This window comes from Indicator indicator, chromosome 1, assembly GCF_027791375.1.
Source record: "Indicator indicator isolate 239-I01 chromosome 1, UM_Iind_1.1, whole genome shotgun sequence".
Classification (NCBI taxonomy): domain Eukaryota; kingdom Metazoa; phylum Chordata; class Aves; order Piciformes; family Indicatoridae; genus Indicator; species Indicator indicator.
In genome coordinates, this window is record NC_072010.1 from 95,751,986 (window position 1) to 95,776,836 (window position 24,851).

At 43.3% G+C, this 24,851-nt stretch overlaps 1 protein-coding gene across 1 annotated transcript in view; it reads right to left on the reverse strand.

Moving 5' to 3' along the window:
- Positions 1-22,375, reverse strand: part of PRMT8 (protein arginine methyltransferase 8) — a 42,486-nt gene extending 20,111 nt beyond the window's left edge. The window contains 4 exon segments of the mRNA XM_054390838.1: positions 2,078-2,141; positions 12,443-12,598; positions 19,029-19,214; positions 22,271-22,375. Of these exon segments, the coding sequence (XP_054246813.1) occupies positions 2,078-2,141; positions 12,443-12,598; positions 19,029-19,214; positions 22,271-22,375 (511 nt within the window).
- Between the last annotated feature and the right edge of the window lie 2,476 nt (positions 22,376-24,851).

Sequence of the window (24,851 nt, forward strand, 5' to 3'; positions counted from 1 at the left end):
CTCAGAGCCTCATCAAGCCTGACCTTGAACGTCTCCAGGTAGGGGCCTACCACCACCTCCATGGGCAACCTGTCCCAGTGTTTCCCCTAGTGCCCCCTAGTAAAGAACTTCTTCCTAATGTCTAATCTAAATCTATGTTCCTCTAGTTTAAAACCTTTCCCCCTTGTCCTATTGCTACATGCCCTTGTCAACAGTCCCTCCCCAGCTTTCTTGTAGGCCCCCTTTAAGTATTAAAAAGTTGCAATAAAGTCTCCCCAGAGCCTTCTCTTCTCCACACTGAAGAACTCCAACTCTCTCAGTCTGTCTTCACAGGAGAGGTGCTCCAGCCCTCTGATTACCCTAGTGACCCTGCTATGGACCCCACTCCATCAGTTCCATTTCCTTCTAATGTTGAGAGCCCCAGAGCTGGGCACAGTATTCCAGCTGAGATCTCTCCAGAGCAGAGTAGAATCACTGCTCTCAATCTGCTGGCTACACTTCTTTTGGTACAGCCCGGGATGCAATGGGCCTCTTGGGCTGTAAGTGCACATCACTGGTTTATGTCCACCAGAACCCACAAGTCCTTTTCTACAGGGCTGTTCTCAATTACATTATCCCCCAGACAGTATTGATGATGAGAATTGTCCCAACCCAGGTGCACTTGGCCTTACTGAATCTCATGAGTTTCACACAGGCCCACTTCTCCAGCTTCTCCACGTCCCTCTGCATGACATCCCATCTCTCTGGAATATAAACAGCACCACTCTGCTTCATGTCATCTGCAAACTTACTGAGGGTGCACTATGTTCCACTGTCTATATCATTGACAAAGATATTAAACAGCACTAGTCCCAATATGGACCCAAGAGCCAGTGACCACTACCCTCCTGGTGTGACCATCCATCCTGTTCTGTATCCACCACACAGTCCTTCCATTGAATCCGTATGCCTCCAACTTAGAAGGACGTTGTGGGGGGACCATATCAAAGGCCTTTCAGAAGTCCAGATAGATGACATTCGTTGAATTTCCCTTGTCCACTGTTGTAGTCACTCTGTTGTAGAAAGCCACTAGGTTGGTCAGGCAGGACTTGCCCTTAGTGAAGCCAAGCTGAAGTCAATACCTCATTGTTTTAGTGTCTTGTCCTGCTGTAGAGGAGATTATATTTTGGGACTTTTCTTCTTTCTTTTTCTGAACCAAAAGTTGCATACTCCGGCTGGCCTCTTACATTCTACATCATGGTTATTTCTTTCACAACACATCACTTGAGTACAATAAATTCTTCTCCCAAACAGCTCCGTGTTCATCAGAAGCTGCCAGAAATCCATTCAGAACTTTAAAGTAGCTGCAAATGATACAGTCTAGCTAGCTAGATTGTGCTCTTACAAACTGTGCTGCTGTGCTCTTACAAACAGCACATTTAAACAAGAAATGTCTCACAGCCCCATTTACAAAAAGCCTGATTTTTAAGTTTGTATCTTGCGTGCAGTGATTTGGAGGAGGACTGCAGAGATGCAACTAGAGTTTGTTGGAGACTATTTTTCCTTAAGAGTTTTCAGTAGGTTGGGGGTATTTTTAGTATTTTTTTAAATGGATGTGTTTCCACATCCCTGGAAATGTCAACAGTTTGCTTTTCAAGGGAAAAAAAATGTATGATATTGTTATTGTGAGAAATTAGCATTTTAATTTGAGTGAGCATGCATTTCCATATGGGTTAAAAAAATGTCTTTGGTAAAGTTGGAAGTCAAAGAGTGAAAAATTTTTGTATGGAATACTTTTTGCTTTGAACCTTACTTTGATTTGATTATACACACCCTATTTAAGATATAAGGTGGAATTCAAATGGAAGAATTAATTTTAGAACTTCAGCTCTAACATGGGAACATTCTGCCTTGCTATTTCAAACTGCTCTCTGATGAAACCCATTTACCTCTGTTGTGTACCTACACACAATTAACTGTATAAGTAACTTCTCCCATGAGGAATTGTTGTGCAAAATAAATTTACATATAAACCACACAACATAGAGAAACTAGGAAAAAACAAACAAACAATAATCTTCTCCTTTTTCTGAAGAAAGTATTTTTTAATATGCCTTACTGTTGTCCAAGTGGTTGGCCTTGATAATTTTTTCTGAGTAGTCAGATATACTTGAGCATTCAACCTAAGAAAAAAAGAGAAAAAAAGCAAGAGCAAGAGTTATGTGTTAGAGATCTCAGCTATATGAAAAAAACCCAAAATCTACTGACAGCAGCAAAAGCTCTGCGAAACACTTGACCATGGCTTGGACAGGAGCACGCTGTGCTGGGTTAAGAACTGGCTGGAGGGCTGGGCCCAGAGAGTGGTAGTGAATGGTGCCACTTCCAGCTGGCAGCCAGTCACTAGTGGTGTCCCCCAGGGATCAGTGTTGGGCCCTATCCTGTTCAATATCTTTATTGATGATCTGGACAAGGGGATTGAGTCCACCATTAGTAAGTTTGCAGATGACACCAAGTTGGGGGCAGGTGTCAATCTGCTAGAAGGTAGGAGGGCTCTGCAGAGGGACCTTGACAGGCTGGATCGATGGGCAGAGTCCAACAGGATGGCATTTAACAAGTCCAAGTGTTGGGTTCTGCACTTTGGCCACATGTGCAGAACAACCCCATGCAGTGCTACAGGCTGGAGACAGAGTGGCTGGAGAGCAGCCAGGCTGAAAGGGACCTGGGGGTACTGGTTGACAGCTGTCTGAACATGAGCCAGCAGTGTGCCCAGGTGGCCAAGAAGACCAATGGCATCCTGGCCAGTATTAGGAATAGTGTTGCCAGCAGGAGCAGGAAAGTCATTCTGCCCCTGTACTCAGCACAGGTTAGACCACACTGTGTCTCCTCAGTTTAAGAAGACCTGAACGTGTCCAGAGAAGGACAACAAAGCTGGTGAGGGGTCTCAAGCACAAAGCCTATGAGGAAGCTGGGGTTGCTTAGCCTGGAGAAGAGGAGGCTCAGGGGAGACCTTATTGCTCTCTACAACTACCTGAAAGGAGGTTGTAGACAGGTGGGGGTTGGTCTCTTCTCCCAGGCAACCAGTGGCAGAACGAGAGGACACAGTCTCAAGCTGCGCCAGGGGAAGTTTAGGCTCGAGGTGAAGAGAAAGTTCTTCACAGAAAGAGTAATTGGCCAGTGGAATGGGCTACCCAGGGAGGTGGTGGAGTCACTGTTCCTGGAGGTGTTAAAAAAAAGATTGGATATGGCACTTGGAACCATGGTTTAGTTGTCATGAGGTGTTAGGTATTAGGTAATAGGTTGGACTTGATGATCTCTGAGGTCTTTTCCAACCTGGCTGATTCTGTGATTCTGTGTGATTCATAATGATTAAATCAAACCTATGTGGGCAGGACCATGATCAATGATACTGTAATATTTAAACTGCAGTTTAAATATTGAGTTAAAGTTGTTTATGCAGAAAAGATTGTTTCTGAAACTGTTGAAATGTGGGAAAAAGAGGTCCTAACTACAAAATTACATATTTTATTAATCATATTACCTAATTTGTATCTTTTGCTTCAGAATATTGCCTCTTTCTTTATAAAAATCTGCTGATGGGAATGAATTAGCATAGTCTTTATGTATATTTTAAAACAAAATACATCAAAATTGAGTGAATAATACTAAAATAAAAACAATGTCAATAATGTGTCAAGAAGCAATTGCTCTTCTCCGTGAAAACTCTGTCTTTTGCAGTTATGTGTGCTATCAAAATGAATATAGGCATTTCACACATAAGAAATTTCTGAAATTATTTTAATGTCAAAGCCATCCAGATCTCAATGTCTTTTCCTATGAACAGTTCTGAGCTTTGACTAGGAAAGGAATTAAAAAGTAATTAGTTTTAGATTTGTGCTTAATTTTTTAGCATAAAAGCTCATGTTTGCAATGATTTTTGATATAATTTAGAGAAACAGTCCATTCCATGAATCTCTGTGTACCCTTTTAAAACTATGATGGATAAAGTTGCTGGTAGTCACCATATCAGTTCCTAATTTACCTCTTCTAAATTTGCCATTAAACTGTCAATAATACTTTCTATAATCTTTGTCTTTTTCCTCTATGAGTATGTCAGATAGAATTATATTATCTCTAGTGAGGTGTTTCATATGTCCAATAAATTTCATTTAAACTCTAAAAAACAAACTGTGCTTGACCCCTGTGATGGCACTCACAGGTCACAGGATATACAAGTGGCAAGTCATATGAATCCCTTTTTATATACATCATGAAACAACTAGACATAATAGCAGTCATAATACCAATCCATGTCCCCATGAGACTATGAGCATTTATTCTACTTGCCTGCCTGTGGATGTAAACCAACTCAACGGCCTGAACATAAACCAAAACTGGCATGTGGAAGAGATGCCAATCAAGAGTGCCAACCCAGAGAGTCCAAGGAAGAAATCTCTTGGGAAGAACTCTATCCTTTTCTCCATCCAGCTTCTTTGTCCTTCGTTGTAAACTGTACAGACTATATGCCTTGTCTGTACTGACAGCCATTTATAACATAATCAGTTTTCCTGTCTGCATTCACATCTATGAGGCTTGAGAGATGGGCCAGTGCCAACCTCAGGAAGTTCAACAAAGCCAAGTGTGAGGTCCTGCACCTGTGTTTGGGCAATCCCAAGCACAAATACAGGCTGGGCAGAGAATAGATAGAGAACAGTCCTGAGTAGTACATGAGAATTCAAACCAATTAGCCAGCTCCAACAGGAGCCCAACTTAAATGCCTCTATACTAATGCACATATCATGGAGAACAAACAGGAAGAGAGATATGCACATGCCTGCAGGGCTATGACATCACTGAGATGTGCTAGGATGGGTCCTATGACTGGAGCACAGGAATGGGACAGACTAGAGCATGGGAATGCAGTGACAAGGGTAATGGATCACCCAGGCAGGAGGCGTTGCTGAGGTTTAAACAGTTTAGATCCCACATCAAAACATCTTCACTGGCCATGGGTGACTCATTTCAGAAAGGAGTGGGACTTCTCCCTGCAAAAAGGTGGCAAGACCTTTAGACCAACTGAAGTGCATCTACACTAATGCATGTAGCATGGGAAACAAACAGGAAGAGCTGGCAGCCATTGTGTATCTGGAAAATTATGATAGACTACCCATCACAGAAACATGGTGGGATATCTCACACCACCAGAATGCCACAATTAATGGTTACAAACTCTTCAGAAGAGATGGGCAAGGAAAAAGAGGTGGTTTTGTGGCCCTGTGTCATGATCCACTCAGTGGACCTGTTACACTTCATTTGATGTGATCTCCAAGTGCAAAAACTGAAGTGACCCATGCCAGGGGGTTCCGCTTCAATCAACAGTAAAACTTTATTATTTGCCCATAAAAGTAGAATAGGTAGAAAACAGGTAGAGTGCAATGGGTAGAAAAATGCAAGAGGAGAAAGGTAAAGTAAACTAGAATAAAGAGAGAAAGAGAAGAGAAAGAGGTTTATAGCTACAACCAATGGGTCTTAGTTTAGCTTAGAGTGGACAGAAAATATATTTTACCCATCCCAAAAGTAGTAAAATAAAAATGCTCTGCACAGAATTGGAAATTTAAATGAATAAAGTATGTACAAATATTCACACTATTTACATGAATGCGGAACACCTGAATTCACATTTCAGCTTAAAACCAGTTCATTAAGCCAAAAGTCTTCTAACAACCCAGGCTTCGATTGTTCTCCCAGGCTTCCCACCCTTCCTCCCTACCCTCCCAAGCCTGGACAAACAGCTCTGCTACAAAACTAGTTTTGCCACAACCAAGCCAGGCAGGAAACCTCCCCCACATTGCAAGAGATAAGGATATGTGCTCAGAAGGGAGAGAGAGACAGAAAGAAAGCCAGGAAAAAAATGGCCAAATGATCTCCGCACTCAGCTTATATAGGCAGATACAGGGCTTATGAGATAAAATAATACAGCTTACAATTTCCGGCATCCATCTAGTCCCTTGGAGGACTGTCAGCTCTCTGGTTCTTAAAAGCATCTAGCCTTAACCCACAACATAAAGTGAGGGTTCAAAGATGTCTCTCTGGTCTCAGGACCAGTCCTGCTGGTCCTTCTGATCCTTTCTTGATCCTGGTGGGGAACGCTTTTGAAGTTTCATTGCTAGGGATACTTCTTTTATAGTCAATTACACACCAGCCCATGGCCCATCTCCACCTCTCTCCACCTCTCCCCACCCGTCATGAATGAAGCTTCCACTCATGCCCAAGGACGAGTGTCCAAGGTGTGGTCTATGCTCAGGGAGGAGTGTCTGAGGCATGATCTGCCTTGGAGGTGGTAGCTTTTGACTAGGAGAGTTTTTGTATTACAACATTGTAATGAGAGAAGTTCACCTAAGGTTTATGATTTCCTCATCAACCCGGGACATCAATCCTTTTTTGACAGCAGTTATGATTTTTCACTCTGGCAGAATGAGCTGGAATGGTAGAATGATCCATCATCATGATGCTCACTAGGCAATCGGTTTAGTGTTCTTGATACCAATCAGTTTCTTTCCCATGGAGCTTGCATCTGTATATCTATGGAAACCACATTCCATTGTACAGGCTCAGTAACTTAATCACTAACTAACTAACAGAAGCAGACTGCTGCAAACCCATGTCAACATGTTAGCAAGAATATTAGTCAAATTTTTGGGGGTCCTGATTTCTGATGACAATGTTGAGACAGATAATGTTCTTTGGATGGATTCTTCCACCCTGTATGTCAGGGAGTGTTTTGATTGTATTGAGGTTAATTATGATGACGATAGGCTTGAGTATTTATGGGTAAGAATCAGGATAAGGCCACCAAGGCAGATATCCTGATGGAAGCCTGTTACAGGTCACCCAACCAGAATGAAGAGACAGATTCTTTAGGCATCTTGCAGAAGTCTTGTGATTGCTGGTCCTTGTTCTCATCTTCCCTGATGTCTCCTGGAAATACAATACGGCAGAGAGGGAGCACTTCTGGAGGTTCCTTGAGTTTGTGGAGGATAACTTCCTGACAGAGCTGGAGATGGTGCCAACTAGGGAAGGCACCCTGCTGGACTTGCTGCTTGTGAATAAAGAAGGACTTGTGGGTGATGTAACGGCTGGGGGCTGTCTTGGGCACAGTCATCATGAAACAGTTCTCAGACATTGTAGAAGAGGAAGGTCATTAGAACTGCCACTTGGAACTTCTGGTGGGTAGACTTTGGCTTGTTTTGGAGCCTGGTGGACAGAGTCCCTTGGGAGACAGTCCTTAAGGGCCAAGGAGTCCAGGAAGGCTACACATTGTTCAAAAGGGAAGTCTTAAAGTTGCAGGAACAGGCCATCTCCATGTGCCAAAAGACAAGTTGCAGGGAATAAGGATGGCCTGGCTGAATAGAAAGATTTAGTTGCAGCTTAGGGAGAAAAAGAGAGTCTAAGGTTGTTAGAAGAAAGGGCAGACCACTCAGGAGGACTACAAGATTGTCATGAAACTATGCTGTGAGAAAATAAGAAGGGCCAAAGCTCAACCAGAAATTAATTTGGGTTCAGCTGTTAAAGAGAACAGGAAATCCTTCTACAAATATATTAGCAACCAAAGGAGGACTAAGAAGAATCTCTGTCCTTTGTTGGATGCAGTGGTAAAAGGTGAGGAAAAGGCTACGGTAGTCAATACCTCAGTCTTTAGTAGTAAGAACAGTTGTTCACTAGATACCCAGTCCCTTAACTGGAAGATAGGGATGGGGAGAGAAATGAAGCCCCTATAGTCCAAGAGGAGACGGTTTGTCACCTACTGTATCACTTAGACACACACAAGTCTGATGACATACTTCTAAGGGTTACTGAGGAAGCTGATGGCAGTGCTCGCCAATCCACTTTGCATCATTTACCAGCAGCCCTGGCTGACCGGGGAGGTCCCAGCTGATTGGAGATTGGCAAATGTGATGCCCCTCTACAAGAAGGGCTGGAAGGAGGATTTGGGGAACTACAGACCTATCAGTCTGACTCTGGTGCCAGGGAAGTTCACGGAACAGGTCGTCTTCAGTGTCATCATGCAGCATGTGCAGGGCAAGCAGGAGATCAGGCCCAGTCAGCACAGGTTCATGAAGAGCAGGTCCTGCTTGATGAACATCATCTCTTTCTGTGGCATGGTGGCTGCTCATGGCCTGGACAAGTGGAGGCTTCACTGGGTTAAAAACTGGCTGAATGCCTGAGTCCAAAGGGTGTTGGTGAATGGAATTAAATCCAATTGGCAGCAGGTCACTAGTGGTGCTCCCCAGGGCTCAGTATTTGAGCCAGTTCTCTTTAATACCTTTATCAATGATCTGGACATGGGAATTGAGGGCATCCTCAGTAAGTTTGCAGATGACACTAAGTTGGGTGGGAGTGTTGATCTGCTTGAGGGTAGGAAGGCCCTGCCAAGGGATCTGGACAGGCTGGATCAATGGGCCAAGGTTAGTTTTACAAGGTTTAACGAATCCCAGTGTCAGGTCCTGCACTTGGGTCACACCAAGCCCGTGGAACACTACAGGCTTGGGGTAGAGTGGTTGGAAAGCTGCCCAGAAGAAAAGGACCTGGGGGTACCGGTTGACTAAACCTGGCTATGAAAGTGAAAGATAACAAGAAGGGCTTCTTTAAATGTATCAGTAGTAAAAGGAAGAATAGGGTAAAAGTGGTTCATTGTTAAATGAGGTGGGAGACATGGTGACAGAGATGATAGAATTACTGACTGCCTTCTTTGCCTCAGTCTTTACGGCTGAGACCAGCTGTCAGGAATCTCACTGGAGGTAAATTACACTGGAGGTAAAAGAGCAAAACTGGTGGGAGGAAGACTCTCCACTGATCAGTGTGGATTGGGTTAGAGATCACTTGGATGGAATAAAAGTGCACAAATCCATGGGCCCTGATGGGGTGCATCCACAACTGCTGAAGGAGCAGGCTGATGTTGTTACTGTACCACTCTCCATAATTTTTGAAAGATCATGGAGAACATGTTCTGGAGACCATCTTTAACCACAGGAAAGAAAAAAGGGTTATCAAGAGTAGCCAGCATGGATTCATATAAGGGAAATCTTGCTTTTCTAATCTGATAGCCTTCTATGAAGGCATGATCAAATAGATGAAGGTAGAGCAGATATTGTCTATCTTGACTTCAGCAAGGCTTTTGGTACTGTCTCACGTCCTCGAAAGTGAGCTCAAGAAAAGTGGGTTAGATAATTGGACTGTGAGGTAGATTGGCCATTGGCTCAACAGCAGAGTTCAGAGAGTTGTGGTAAGTGGTGCAGAGTCCATCTGAAGTCCAGTGGTGTTTTCCAGGATCAGTACTGGGTCCAGTTCAATATCTTCATCAGTGACCTGTACGAGGGGACTGAGCACACCCAAGTTTGCTGATACAAAACTGGGGGTGGGGGGACGGCTGACACACTGTAAAGCTTTCCTGCCATCCAACAAGATCTGGACAGGCTGGAGAGCTGGGCAAGGCAAATAAAGACAAGTGTAGAGTTTTGCATCTGGGGAGGAATAACAACAGGTGCCAGTACAGACTAGTGTCGTCCTGCTGGAAAGCAGCTTCATGGAGAAAGACCTTAGAGTCTTAGTGGACAGCAATGTTCCCTTGTGGCCAAAAGGGCAAATGACATCCTGGGGTGCATTAACAAAAGTGTGTCCAGCAGGTCTAGGGAGGTTCTCCTCCCCTATTACTCTGCCCTATTAAGACCACACCTGTAATACTGTGTCCAGTTTTGGGCTCCCTAATTCAAGAAAGACAAGGATCTGCTGGAGAGAGTCCAGTGAAGAGCTACGAGGATGATTGTGGGACTTGAACATCTCTCCTATGAAGAAAGATTGAGAGACCTGGGCCTGTTTAGTCTTGAGAAGAGAAGGCTGAGATGGGATCTTATCAATGTCTATAAATATCTGATGGGTGGGTGTCAGGATGAAGATGCGGGTCTCTTTTCAATAGTGTCCAGTGATAGGACAAGGAACAACTACAAGCTAGAACACAAGAGGTTCCATCTCAACATGAGGAGACACTTCTTTAAGGTGAGAGTGATGGAGCACTGGAACAGGCTGCCCAGGAGGTTGTGGAGTCTCCTTCTCTGAAGACCTTCAAAAGTGGCCTGGATGTGTTCCTGTGCAGCCTGCACTAGGTGATCCTGCTTTGGCAGGGGGGTTGGATCTCTGGAGATCACTCCCAACCTTTAACGTTCTGTGATTCTGTGTGATACAGCTTTGTATGTAAGTCTGCTTTGAGCCAGAGGTTGGATTAGCTACTTCCAGAGGTCTTATAAATTAAATCTTTCTGTGAGTCAGTAATTCTATGATTTATACCTCTTGAATATTCAGAGATGGTTCTAATAGTTGGCTAAGGTAGTGGTAAGAAGTAAGTTGCAACAGTGAGTAAGAGAGGATAAGAAGAACCAGACAGAGTCACGGAGGAATTTGAACCTTAAGAAGGAAAAGAGTGTGAAAAAGGAGAGTGATCTCAGCAGCACTGCAGTAAGAAAATCAACACTGTATTTGTCAACAGTTTTGGTGTTTTGTCAATACCATGCTATTTGAAAAATCACATCTAACTGTAGGGAAGAAACTGGAACATCATGGCAAATGTTTGCTTTTTAAAAGGAATATTCACAGTTTCCACTGGCACTCTTTGCCAATAGGACCATAAAGTATGAATTTTACTGTAAGATTGCCACTACTAAATATCCAAAATACCTGATTTCCAACACGAATACAACTCTGAAGCTTGCTGTATGACAGGGTTCATGGTGAGGTAGCTTGTGTGCCAAGAAAACTAAACCTCTTAGGGTGTAGCAGAGGAGTTTCACACCTAAGTGAGTTCCTTTGAGAGCTAAGTTTCCTGGATAGCACATGCCCCAGATTTAGTGCTGAACAGTTCATGGGTGAGCTGACACTGCTCAGGTGACACAGCTTTATAAATGTCTGAGGTACAGCCTATACTGTGAAGAACTCCAAAGTGAAAAAAAAAATTAACACCCCTCCCCAAAACAAGCAAACAAAACCACCAAACAAAACAAAACAACCCCCCCCAAACAACAAAACCCACACCAACAAAAACAACTAAAAAAACCCCCACCAAAACCCCAAAAATGAAACACACAAAACACCAACCAAACAAAAAACACCCGAAAACCTTAAAAAAGAAACAAAAAGAAAAACAAACAAAAAACCCAACCCCCAAACCAAACAAAAATAAAATGTGGAAAAATATTTACTTTTCTTTTACTGGGTGAATATCTGCCAGTGAGCTGGCTCACTGTAGAATCAGATAAGCACCAATGCCAGGATAAGGGATGGGGAGAAAGACTGTATGGTCAGACATCTAGGAGACAGGAAGGTGCACAGTATCATCATTTTGTATATGCTTATACTTTCACAGCACTGCAATATCCTTGTGCGAGACCTGCACTCCTACACCAGAGAAGGCTACAGGTTTATTCTCTGTGGGGTTTTGAGATAATAAATAGTGTGTTGTTTACAAGAAATACATTCTATCTGCCTACTCTTCTTATTAAGTCTCATGCTTAAACTCTGAAAGTTTTATGAGTACCTTCCGATTTCAGCTATCTAGACATCCATGCTCTAGTTTAATACCCAGATGAGGCCCTCAGGATTAACACTGGATTTTGAAAATAAAAGCCTGAGAATTGAATAGGTGTCCTTGCATTTCAAGTATCATTACCAGTAACAAAGACACATACAGTTTAGATATTCAATGACATCAATGTCTTCAAGTGCACAGATATAGCCAAGTAAGTTCTAGTAAGCAATTTTGATGAAATAGAAGACAAATAAAATCTACTTCCCGCTTTCTATGTCATGTAGTGTCTGCTGGACAAAGTGAAGTTCAAAGCGAAAAGAAATTGTATTTGTCATTTTGGAGTCAGTACAAAGAACTCTGAATATAATACACTTAGGAAGCAAATCTATGCTCTCTCTAATGACTTCTCTGCAGAAAGCTGCACATTCATTCTCCTAAAGTTCAGTGTATTTACAGTAATCATGACATTTTGCCTCTGAAAAGCAATATGGTTAGGACAGGAAACATCGACTTTCTTTCTTAACATGGTTTGCTGAGCTGTAATGTACAGGGAGAAGTGTACTAGTTTCCAGGACTACAAAGTTGCAAACTTCAGAATTACAAAAAGCAAGATAGACCTCTCCTGAGTAGGAGTGAGTTCATTTAACAATTTTTTGCAACCAAGAATAAATGTGCGTATGTATCAGATCACCAAAGAGTCCACACAAGAAACGACGCTATAGCTGTTTGGAAAAGGCACACTACTTCAAGTCATATAAAGCAACAGAACTCCAGTGAAGCCACTGTAAATCAATCCAGAGAAGAGCTTAGAGCGAAGAAAATCAAACCAAGACGAGTATGAAAAGGTAAATTACCAAGCCAAAGTCTCAGACAAAATGCACAAACTAACTCAGAATATGAAAGTCCTCTTACCCCATATACCTTCTTAGCTCCTGCCTTTGCAGCAAACATCGAGAGGATTCCTGTGCCACTTCCAACATCAAGGACAATCTTATCTTTAAAGACATGTTTATTGTGATACATTGAGTTTCTGTATGTTAATGTGCGTACTTCATCCTTTAACATTTCCTGTGATTAAAAAAAAGGCATCATGTTATTATTTGAAGTGCTCATATGCTTTCAACACTGTTGCTGAATGCATTCCCTTATTATATTTTAAAGCATTACTTACACACAACCTGAAGAGTTTTCCAAGTTACTTTAGGGTACACACACGAAGGCAGCTGTAAAATGCTAGCTATTTAGAATTGAATTATTAAGAATCACAATGTCATTTATATGATTTTATTTCTGTGAATACTATTTCACTGTTATAACTCACAATCAGAATGTAATCCTAACCATGGCACTGCTTTAGGCATAGACAGAAGCCATACAGAAATACAAGATTTTGTTTTCTTCTAAATCATTCACATCCTAAAACCTCAGTAGAGGGACTTTCTGAGGTTCTTTGAACACAAAAGAAATCATTCCATAAGCAATTACAAAACAGCAGTCTTCACAGATTTGCCTGAAGTGATGCAAGAAGTCCATAGCAGAGCTTAGAGATACTCTGCTGTAGGTACTCTCTCACTGCTCTTTTCCACTCATTTATATGACCAATTTCCAGAAGATATTAATGTGTAACTTAGACCACTATATCACTATTTTAATTTGCTGTTGCTAGGTGATGATTTTTGATTCATTGACAGCAGCGAGTGCATGCATTTCATTCCATTGACACCTTGCTCTCAAGTATGCATATATCAGTCAAATTACAGCAATAAAGAGCACCAAGGTTAAGATTCATGTGCCCTCTTTAAGAGAAGTGTAGGCTACTCAGTACACACTAATTTTCTCAAAATGCTTGTTAGGTCTAGCAGGCTGAACTTTTTCTTATACTACTCTCATCATTTCATAATTTAAGCAAGCAGGAAAATGAGTTTTTGAATTCAAGGATAATAAGAATTAGTTCACCGCCCAGCAGTCTGCAGCACTAGTGCACCAAATTGATACATAAATCAGTTGCTTACTTAACCTGTCTTGGCAGGAGGGTATATGCATGCAAACCCCATAGGTAAATAAAAGGCTATTTTTGTCATCATAAAGCATGGCTTGGCATCAGACAAAGAAAGAGGCAGAGGAACAATCTGGCAGCACTGAAAAGGTGATGGAACACACCCTCACAGACACTTTTTTTCACACATGTTAATGACAAGAAGGTGATGAGGAGTGCTCAGCATGGATTTGGAGATGACTCACCACCTGACCACTTTCTATGGTGAAGTAATGGGCTCTGTAGGTGAGGGAAAAGGAGTGGATATTTAGTTTTAGCAATACTTTTACTAATATTTCCCATAACATTCTAATTGAAAAATTAATGAAATATGGACTACATAAATGGACAGTGGACTGGAAACTGCTGTTTTCAAAATGTTGTGATCTGAAACACAAAGTCCATTTAGAAGCCAGTTGCTAGTAGTGTTCCCCCAGGAGTCAATACCGGTAATAATGCGATTGGACACTGACTATCTGCTGCAGGTAATAACTTGGATTATGGGACAGAGTACAGTCTCAGCAAGTTTGCAGTTGATAGAAACCAGGAGGACTGTTTGATTCACCATATGGTTGTGCTGTATATCAAAGCAACCTCAACAAGCTGAAGAAAGAACTGACAGGAATCAAAAGAAAGTCAGCAAAGGGGAATGCAAAGTCCTGCTCATGGAGAGGAACAAACAAATGTATAGCCTGAGGACTGGCTGTCTGGAAAGCACTGTTTGCCCAAAATTACCTTGGGAACCTGGTGCACAGCAGCTTGAACATAAGTCAGCACTGTGCTCTTGCAGCATTTTGGGCTGCACTAAAAAAGGCATCAAGAGCAGGTCAAGGGAGGTGGTTCAATACTGGTATGACCACACTGGTGATCCAGCTCTGGGTTTCCAAGGACAAGATATGTTGGAACAGATTCAGTGAAGGTCCATGAAGATGACTAAGGCATTGAATCATCTGGTATGTCATGACAGACTGAGAGAGCTAGGACTGTTCAAAAGAAAAGAAGGCTCAAGGGAATCCTATCAATGTATATAAATACCTGTTGAGTGAGGGAGAAAAGAAGGCAGAGAGAAACTCTTCTCAGTGGTAACTAATTAAAGAACAAGAGGAACAACTGACACGAATACATTTTTCAGAGCCTTGTCCAATCAAGTTTTAAATATCTCCAAGGACAGAGTCTCCGTAGACAGCATTTTACCAACCTCTTGGTAAAAAAAAAAAAATTCCAAATATTCTTCCATGACATCAAACAGGACCTTCAGCCCAGGTGGAGACAGCCCATCAGGTCCCATAGATTTATGTATGTCCAATTTAAATGATCCTCCTCTGCTGAGGTTCCTTACTCTCAACTTTGCCCACTCATTTTAGGGACCTGGGATTATTAAAAGCAACTCCTACCAATAAAATAAAAACTGAAGAAGTAATTTTTCATGTCTTTTGTCACTAGATACTCTTCCCCATTCAGCGACAGTCCCATGTTCTCCTCAGTTTTAATTTTTTTTTATTTCTGGGTCAGCTGATCCTTGCTCTGTCTCTTCTATGCATCTTTTTTTTTTTCATTTGGATTTTGTCAGGAGATTGTTGTTCATTCATGAAAGCCTCCTGTCATCACTGCCTGACTTTCTGTGTGTTGAGATGGACTATTCTTCAAGGAGGTGAACTTTGAAAATCAGTGTTTTCCTGGACTCACCTCTGCAGAATCATTTCCCAGGAGAATTTTCCAAGCAGAGCCCTGAAGAGGATAAAGACTGTTCTCCTAAAATCCCTGGACAAATAGCATGGACGCTGAGAGAGCATCTCAGGATTCTGAACTTCAGCATCTCATGATCACTAGAGCCAAGTTTGTCCTGACCATTACATTCCAACCCGGCTCATGAGTTTCAGTAAATACCAGGATGAGCAGAGCACCACACAAACACCCCACTCTTCCTTTCTCCCCCAGCATTGGTTCAGGTCATCTGTGCCAGAAATTTATCATCATGCACTCCAAAAATATCCTGGATTGCTGATGTCCTGTTCTGTTTCCTTTCAGCAGATATTGGGGTGATTAAAGCCTTCCACAGGCTAGAAATCAGAATTATGTCTCATGCAGACATGAGACTTCTTTCGGTGTCTGAAGATCTCATCTACTTCTTCCTGATTCAGTAATCTGCAGCAGAAACCCATAACAATGTCAACTATATTGGTCTGCTGTTTAATCCTGACCTATAAGCTTTCAGCTGAAACACCATCTGTCCCATACTGAACATGATTCCATGTATTCAGATGCTCTGTTTCCCTTCTTACCTTCCTGGTCCGTCTCTCCTAAAGGTCCTGTATTCAGTTATTGTGTCATTCCATTCTCACAGTACCTCTTTGTTTTTATGAGGCATAGCCATGCAACTGTACACTGACATCTAATTCCTCGTGTTTACTTCCCAGGCTGCATATATGAATGCACAGGCATTTCACAGATGCTCTCTGTCATGTTGATTTTCCAGAAAAAGTATGAGAGCTTCTCCCATAATGACACCTCTTGATTTCCTTTTTTGTGTGCTTATGCTTAGGGTTGGCCCCTTCCGCTACGTTTTATTGACTGACTATGAGGTCTTGTCTACACTACTCTGAATCTTTTGCTTCCCAACTTAATCCATCACTTGCAGAACCCATGTGACTTTCAGTCATCATCTCTTTCCTCTATCATAAGTAGCTTAAAGATCACCAGGTTGGCCAACCTGCAGCAAAGATGCTTTAGGCCTGTTTTGTCAGATGGATTTCATCTCTTCCTAACAGACTTCAGCCCTCAAAGAAGTTTCTGTAGATATCAAAGCTGAAAACTTGTCATTGACACCAGTTGTACAACCAGTTGTGAACCTACAGGAGCACTTCTCCTCAAATCTTTATTTGCACTGTTAGAATTGAGACAAAAAACCACCTGGCACACCTGGCTATTGATAATCATTCCAAGAGCCTTGCAGTCACACTTGATATGCTCCAGGCCTCATTGTGAAAGAGCAGCAGTAGTAATCCGGGGCTGGTCTAAGGGCTGGACAAATGTTGACAGCCTCTCCACAATGTTGCAGATGCAAGCGGCTAGGCAGCAGGTCAGGTCGGCAGATGAAGGCCTCTCTTCCCTTTAAGAGAAAGCCTTCCATGGATGGGTCTTGTTGCTTTCTTCCAGTGTTTCTGCATATGATGTGAAATGTAAATTCTCGCTGAAAATAAGCGGCGGAGATATTTATAGAGGTTTTATAAATATTTATTTACATTATATTACAAGTTATTTACAATTGATATTTACAGGTTCTATTATTCAGTTGGAAGGAATCAGTTCTGCAGAATGTATATACATACGGGCACTTTAAACAGTTTGAGGAAACCTAGAAGTTTAGAAAGTGAAACTAATTCAGAAAGAGATAGAGATAGAGGGGAGGTGAGTGCTTGTCGGGGATCGGCAAGCCTACAAACAGGCAGTTTGCACAAACCACTACAGAAACTCTATGAAGAAATATTTAGCTTACTCACTAACTGAAGAACTTCATGAGGTCTTTTCTTAATACTGTTTTGTATTTCTGGAAATTGCAGCACGGATGTACCGTAATAAAGCAACTGAAATGGCGCTGACCGCGTGTCGCTGTGCTGCGTGGTTGAGGCTCCTCTCTGACCAAAAGGGTCCTGGGAGTTTGTCGGTGAGCCTCGGAGGCCCTTGCAAGTCAGTTTGCAGGGTGCGCTGTGCAAAACAAGCTTGCCGCTCCAGGGCAAAAGGCCTTGTCGCCGTGGTCACAGGGTATGGCAAAAGCGGCTTCACTGTGAGGCTGGGGCGACCTTTTCTGTGATCCGTGAGTATCGGCCGGGGAGGTGGCGATCCTGCCGAAATGATGTTCCCACCTCAGGGCGGCTGTAGCGATCCAGGATGGGCGGTGTGCTTGCTGGTCAGCCAGGCAAAGTAGCGATCTGCGGCGATGCACTCGAACACGCTGGTTCGAGTCCTGGGCAAAAGCGGATCTCTCAGCAGCACAAGGCACGAGGCAAACATGGGCACGCACAGGTACAGGTACAAGCATGGAGCAAGGAGCATGGAGCACGGGGCACGGAACACGGAACATGGGTTTACCAAAACAACCCCTATGTAACATTTGCCGCACGAACACTGGTCCAGTGAGCATCCTTGGTAAACAGAGCAATTAACCAATGAAATGATGTTTCACCAAATATAGTGTGAGCATAACCCTTAAACAAAGCCAGCATGAGCATGTCGTCTGAGCTTTGTTTACCCCAACGGGCCTAGGGAATTGTCTACCCAGACAAAGTGGTGCCAACACTTCCCCCCCACTCCAGAAGGGAGAGGGAAGAGGGGGTTCAAGCTGAACATGTAGGGACATGTCCTGCCACTATTTAGGATATAATTTTGTGGCATTCACCATAGCATGGCTCAGGGCAAACCGGTTCTGATGCTTCATTGGACAGAACGTCCTGTCCTCATCAACAGTGAAGGCACTCAATCTTTTCTGTAGCTACAGATCTGGAAGTGGATCAAGAGCCAGTTATACTGGGATGAGTATAACTTTATATACTTCATATTTGAATTGGTATCAATTTTGTTGTTTCAATAAATCTGTTTTCATTCCAGCCCATGGGTCTTCTCACCTTTTCCTGATTCCCCTTCTCTGCTGGGAAGGTGTCATTGGATGGTGGAGCAACTGCTAGGGTTTAGTCCCAGATACGGGCTAAACACAGACATTTCAGTTGGTGCCCAGTGTTTATCTGGCATATGGCTTGAATACCTCACCTGGGAGAATTACAGACCTTTAATTTAAGAATCTCAAAGGGCTAAACTTTGGATTTAACCAAACTGTTACAAGAATTCATTATGTTGGTGATCTGGGTAGGAGGGTCACTGGATCCAATTCTCTGATACTTGTTTCTAGAGCTGCTTTTGAACTTGTGGCTGACTTTACCACTGTGGATTAACGGGTTTGTGCAGTTTATCGCTTCTGGGCATGGGGTTAGAGATGCTGCTCTGCTATGTGCTTTGGTGTTACGGTGTTAGAAATTATTTTCTAATTACAAGGATTTCTGATTTCTATGGAATGGTAGTGTGCAAAGAGAATTTGGTATGCCCTTGGGATGCTTCCATCACCTTAATCATATTGTTGGAACAAAAGACCTAACTTATCAATAAGGTGGTTCCCATGTGTGGCTAGGTTAGTTAGGTTGAGTTAGCCCTCACAAATGCAGTAAATTGATGCACTCATAAAGATCACTGTATAAATAGCTAATATGAGCTCTGTGGAGAGCTGCTTTGTGAGGATCAAAATAGGACAGATATTTTTGAGTACAGGTCTCTAGAGAAGTGGGTGATATCCTTGGCACTTAACTAGATTACACAATTTTCTGAGGAAAAACGCAGGAGGGAGAGGGATAAATAATAAATAAAAACACATGACAATGATGATCTAATAACTGCTGAAATAGAAATAAACGTTACCTCATGAATTCCAAAGTGAGCATAGGAATCAAAGTAATAATCTCTGGATGTCATCTCTTCTGGATTTATGAGTTTTGCCATCTTGCCTCTGCCTGGGCAGCTTGGTTGCAATGGAACATGTATGACAGATTGAACCGGCTTCGGAATAACAGCAGGCTGAGAAGGCTGGGCTGGGCTGGTGCAAACCTAGGAGAATATGGAATCATGTTAAGAGGCATCATTAAAAGAAAACATTTCTCTCTATATATATAATAGTGATATTATTACAATTAGTTATGAAACAGCAAGACCAAAGATACTTATCCGAAGATACTTATCATAGAATCATAGAATGGTAGAGGGGTTGGCAGGTACCTCTGGATATCATCTAGTCCAACTTCCATAGTAACATGGGTATGACTAGATCAGGTTGCACAGGAATGCATCCAGGCAGGTTTTGAAAGTCTCCAGAGAGGAGACTTGACAACCTCTCTGTGCCAGCTGTTCCTGTGCTCTGGCACCCTCAAAGTAAAGAAGTTTCTCCTTAAGTTCAAGTGAAACCTGATGTGTTCTTGTTTGTATCCCATTGTTCCTCATCCTGTCACTGGCCATCGCTGACAAAAGTCCACCCCAATCCTCATGGCCTCCAACCTTTACATATTTATATGCACTGATAAGCTCCCATCTCAATGTGCTCTTCTCCAGACTAAATAGACTCAGATCACTCAGCCTTTCTTGGTAAGAGGGATGCTCTAGTACCCTAATCATCTTTGTGGCTCTCCACTGGACTCTCTCCCTGTTCCTCTTGAACTGGAGAGTCCAGAACCAGACCCAGAATTCCAGATGTGTCCTCACCAGGGCAGAATAGAAGGGGAGGAGAACCTTCCTAGACCTGGCCACATTCTTAATGTGCTGCAGAATACCATTGGCCTTGGCCATGAGGGCACATTGCTGGCTCATGGTGAACTTGCTGATCAAAATTTAGGCTACCTTCTGATCCTTAATCTAACTTGTTTGATCTCTCTTGGAAAAAAACCCTATGGGTCTATTTTCTTTATGTTCCTCTGCAGATACCTCCATCAGTGCAAAGTGATGGCAAATTATTGATGTTGGCTGAAGTAGGTGACTCCAAACATTGACACAAGTCAGGTAAGACCTAGGTTTTCTTCTCTATTATCATTTTCTCTCAAACTGCCATAACTTTGAGACGTAAGTTGTAATAAATAAATAGTTACACTGCAAAGAATAGCTCATCAAAGGATTCTATACACAGTGTTACCAAGAAGGTCAGGATCTACAATCAATTCTTAATTGTAAGGCAATATATCTAGCTGTATTTATGAAGTAGGTCTCAGAATGCTCACAGTATCTGAAAGTTCCTGATAATCTCTCAGCATGTCCAGGGAGCAGTGTAGGAAGGTGCATGAAGTATGTGATCTTTAGTTTTCTACTGTTGCAAGATGCAGGAGTCATGTGCTACCAACACCCCCTGGCCATTGCATTTCATTTTTTCCTTCTGTGTTCATTTTTAACATCAAAAATTCAACAAAGTAAGAATGCTCACACCCATTTGACTTAACATGAAGCAAAACGCCAAAAACTGAGACTGAGAAAGACACTACAGCTTCATATATGCACTGTCGCCAGCAAATTGTGGGTCAAAACCACCATGTATTCTGAAGGTCAATCCGACTTATAGTATGTCACCTCCTCTTATACTTTTTTCTTTCAGATTTAGTACTTTCCCAGTGGAGACCAGATGTGCCTAGATACTTTCATAAAAGGTACTTGTACTTTCTCTGAATAGCATTAATTAGCCTAGTTCAGTTTACCTGAAAAAAAAAAAAAAACAAAACCAAAAAAAACCCTGTGCTGGTTTGAGGCCAGACATATCCTCTCTTGCCCCAAGAGGGACAAAAGAATGATACTCACACAAACAGAATGGAGAGTGATGGAAAGTTTCAATGGAAAAGCAATTGATGAAACTACAAAAAACTACAAAGCATAGTGACAAGAACACCCCAAAGCATACAGAGTCCCTTACATAATACCCAAAAACTCTCAACTCTTCCCTTCTCCCCACCTGAGGGTCTACCCAAACCCCCAGGGCTCGCTCTTCCCCTCCCACTGCTAGGCTAGTCTCAGGCTGGCCAGGACTGAGACTGCCCCCTTCCTTCTTTCTCCTCCTGGCATTAGGCCTAGACAGGCCTAAGAGGCCTTGAGATACTCCCCCACTGTTACTTGATAGGGAAGCATCTCCCACAGGAGCAGAGAAGGAAAAAAGACGGAGAGAATGACTTTGCAGATGGATTTATAGGGTGCAGGATTTATGGGTAGAAGTATGCTGTTTCCTGTGTCTGCCTTATTGGGTTGGGCAGTTGGGACACTGGAGGTGTAACTTATGTGGCAGCAACAGGAGGCACCCAGCCTAAACTGCCACATTACACCCCTTATTTCATACCCATAATTCCTGCACCCAAAACGTATCAAATTACAAACAATTTTCAGATGACATGTCTAGCAAAGTCCAAGTCTTCATCTGGGTGTCCTTCAGAAAAGTCTCTCACTCGGGCTCAGGTAACAGTTCATTCCAGTTCTTCTCCCTCATCTGGTGGAACCTCCCAGTGACGCAGAGTTCATTCTTCATGGACATCATGGCCACCTGGAAACAACCTCGTAACTTCTCAACCGAATATCTATCTCCATCCACTCAAGCGGCATGTTTCCACCCCTCGGGGCAATCAAGTCAGAACAGTCAGGCTCATCGACTCGGCTCCTTCCACCCCTCCAGGCAACAGCATGCTGAGACTTTCAAAAGTTGCACGGACCTTTCCCAAGCCCAGTGCTGACCAGTTCCAGCTGCGGCCCAGGCTACATGAATGCACACCACGCACAGGCACACCGCTTCCTCTGAGTGGTAAGTGTACCGAGGCATGTAGGCATCTGGCTACACAGCCCTCCCCTGGGAGAGGGAGTGGCTGCACTGCAACCCACCAAGAAGAGAGGTGGAGCCAGGTGCTAAGCACCATTTTCAGAACATGTCCAAAAATCAGGGGAGAGATAGTAGTGGCCGTCTCCCAATGTATGGAATGACAGAGCCGCTGTCACGTCTGCCGCCATGGTACAGATCAAAACCGCCACCACCCTTCAGGCCACAAGAACAGCTTTTCCAGCTAAAGCCATACTTGCTCCCTGGGCCTCAGAAGCAGCTTTCAAATTGGAGCCACCACTCGGCTTCTTGGATTGCGGGAGCCACTGCTCACCTCCCCACTGTGGCTAGACCCCACCACCGCCAGACAAGCCAACTCTGATCTGCTTACAACTGCCCTCCCCCACTCTGCATCGCTCCGCTTGCTGCTCAATGCCATGCGGAATAAAAGGGAAAGGGACAGGCACCACATTCTTAAGCCTTTCCCCGATGCCTGTGGCTACAGAATCACCACTGCCGCCTTGAAACGGTAGGAGGGATTCCACACCACAGCTACGCACCAAGCTGTTCCCTTGGAGCCCATAAAACGCCCACACAGTTGCCCCGGCAAAACCGTGAGCCCAACCACTAAACCCAACAATGCCCAGATACCCGTTTTAACTTTTCCATCTCCACACGTTTCCAATCCAATTTGCAGAGTTCTCTGCAGGAACCATCCTCTGCTACCAATAATCTGGGCTGGTTTGAGGCCAGACATATCCTCTCTTGCCCTGAGAGGGACAAAAGAATGATACTCACACAAACAGATTGGAGAGTGATGGAAAGTTTCAATGGAAAAGCAATTGATGAAACTACAAAAAACTACAAAGCATAGTGACAAGAACATCCCAAAGCATACAAAGTCCCTTACATAACACCCAAAAACTCTCAACTCTTCCCTTCTCCCCACCTGAGGGTCTACCCAAACCCCCAGGGCTCGCTCTTCCACCTCCCACTGCTAGGCTAGTCTCAGGCTGGCCAGGACTGAGACTGCCCCATTCCTTCTTTCTCCTCCTGGCATTAGGCCTAGACAGGCCTAAGAGGCCTTGAGATACTCCCCCACTGTTACTTGATAGGGAAGCATCTCCCACAGGAGCAGAGAAGGAAAAAAGACGGAGAGGAATGACTTTGCAGATGGATTTATAGGGTGCAGGATTTTTGGGTAGAAATATGCTGTTTCCTGTGTCCGCCTTACTGGGTTGGACACTTCGGACACTGGAGGTGTAACTTATGTGGCAGTAGCGTTAGGCACCCAGCCTAAACTGCCACAAACCCAAACCAAAAAAACCCCACCAAACCCTCCCCCCTAAAAAAACCCACACATTTTTACATTGGTCATTTGAAGATTTAAATGTGTCATCTTCTGATGGGTTCTTTGCTCTGTCTCTGAAAAATGAATACTAGTGGTTTATGTGTCTGTAACATGAGTATCATAGCCTCATGCAGAAGGGGTGATAGAAAACTAGATATGGGTGATGATCTTTTCAGTCAGCGGCACTCAGTCACAGGGACCCTAAATCAGTTGCTTAATTTCTGCTTTAGGTATATTAATGCAAGACAGACCTTTCAAATTAAAGCAAAGTACTTTTTCACAGCATCTGTAATACCCCCTGCTGCAATATCTGTGTATGGCACTGTAATTCTGAAACTCCACATCACAGTTACAATTATGAGAATAATTTTGTGAGCAGTGCTCAGGAAACCCTTCTGTCATATGTTTACTATAGACATTGTGAACAATTTCATTTAAGAGTAACTCAAGTCCTATGCCAACAACATACCTGAGGAAAATAAACACAGTGGACAACTGCAAAAACCATAAATGTAATGAAGGTTATTATTTCTACCAGAAACAATAAAGTCTTGTGATGGTAGGGCCATGACATGGCCCAGTACAAACCCAGACAGGCATTAAGATGTCTAGACAGGGTCCCTTTCTCTCCCCTCCCTCCTGCAGAAAAACAAGGCAATGAGGGAAAAAGAACAAAGGGGACAGGACACCTGCCTGTCTGGCAAGCAAGATGTTTATTTGGGGTGAGAGCAGGTAAGCTGACCACTCTTCCCCCAGAAACAACGTCTTTGCTTCTGCTTTTTATGGTTATAGCCTGGCGGAACGCCTTTCCATTGGGCAGCTACACATTAGCTTCAGTGCCCCTTTGGACCAACTGATCTCTGGCAATTTGTATATATACAACTGACTTGGTAGTCAACCTTGCCTTGCCTTGCTCAAACCTTGCTTTCAAGCCTACTTGGACCCATCTTGTAGAAGCTGCCTCAAGTTGCCCTGCCCTGCCTTGAGTGCCTTGTGCAGAGCCTGGGATAAAGCCATGAGCCATACACATGCAAGCCAGAGAAGCCACAAGCCTAGAAGATGGATCTGCCTAGCCTGCTTCCCCTTGCTACCAGAATTGTGACGTGCCTCAATTTACCCAGAAACCAAGCATGCGCCCGTCACAGAGAGTGTCATTAACTGCCTGCTGTCCGCTGAAGCCAGATCAGCCTGGGACCACGCGGTAAACGCTCCTTGCTGGAAATCTGCCGTGCCGCACCCTATGAGAGCGCCCCACAGCTAGCACAGCAGCAGCATCATCCCCCATCTGGGTAGAACTAGCTGTAAGAAATTAATTAATTGCCCTTCAGTTGTAAAGGTGTCAAGCCTCCCCCCATTGTAATCAAGCGCTATCCGCTCTCAGGGACTTTCTCTTTCCAAGTTGTTGCCTCCTAATTTGCATAGAATAGTTTGTATTTGCCCTAAGACTGCATATTCCCATTGTAAATATGTATTCCAACCATACAACAATCCTAATCCATGAGTTTTGGCATATTTATAAATAATAAAGGGTTACTATTTTTATTAATACCCATTTGCCATATCG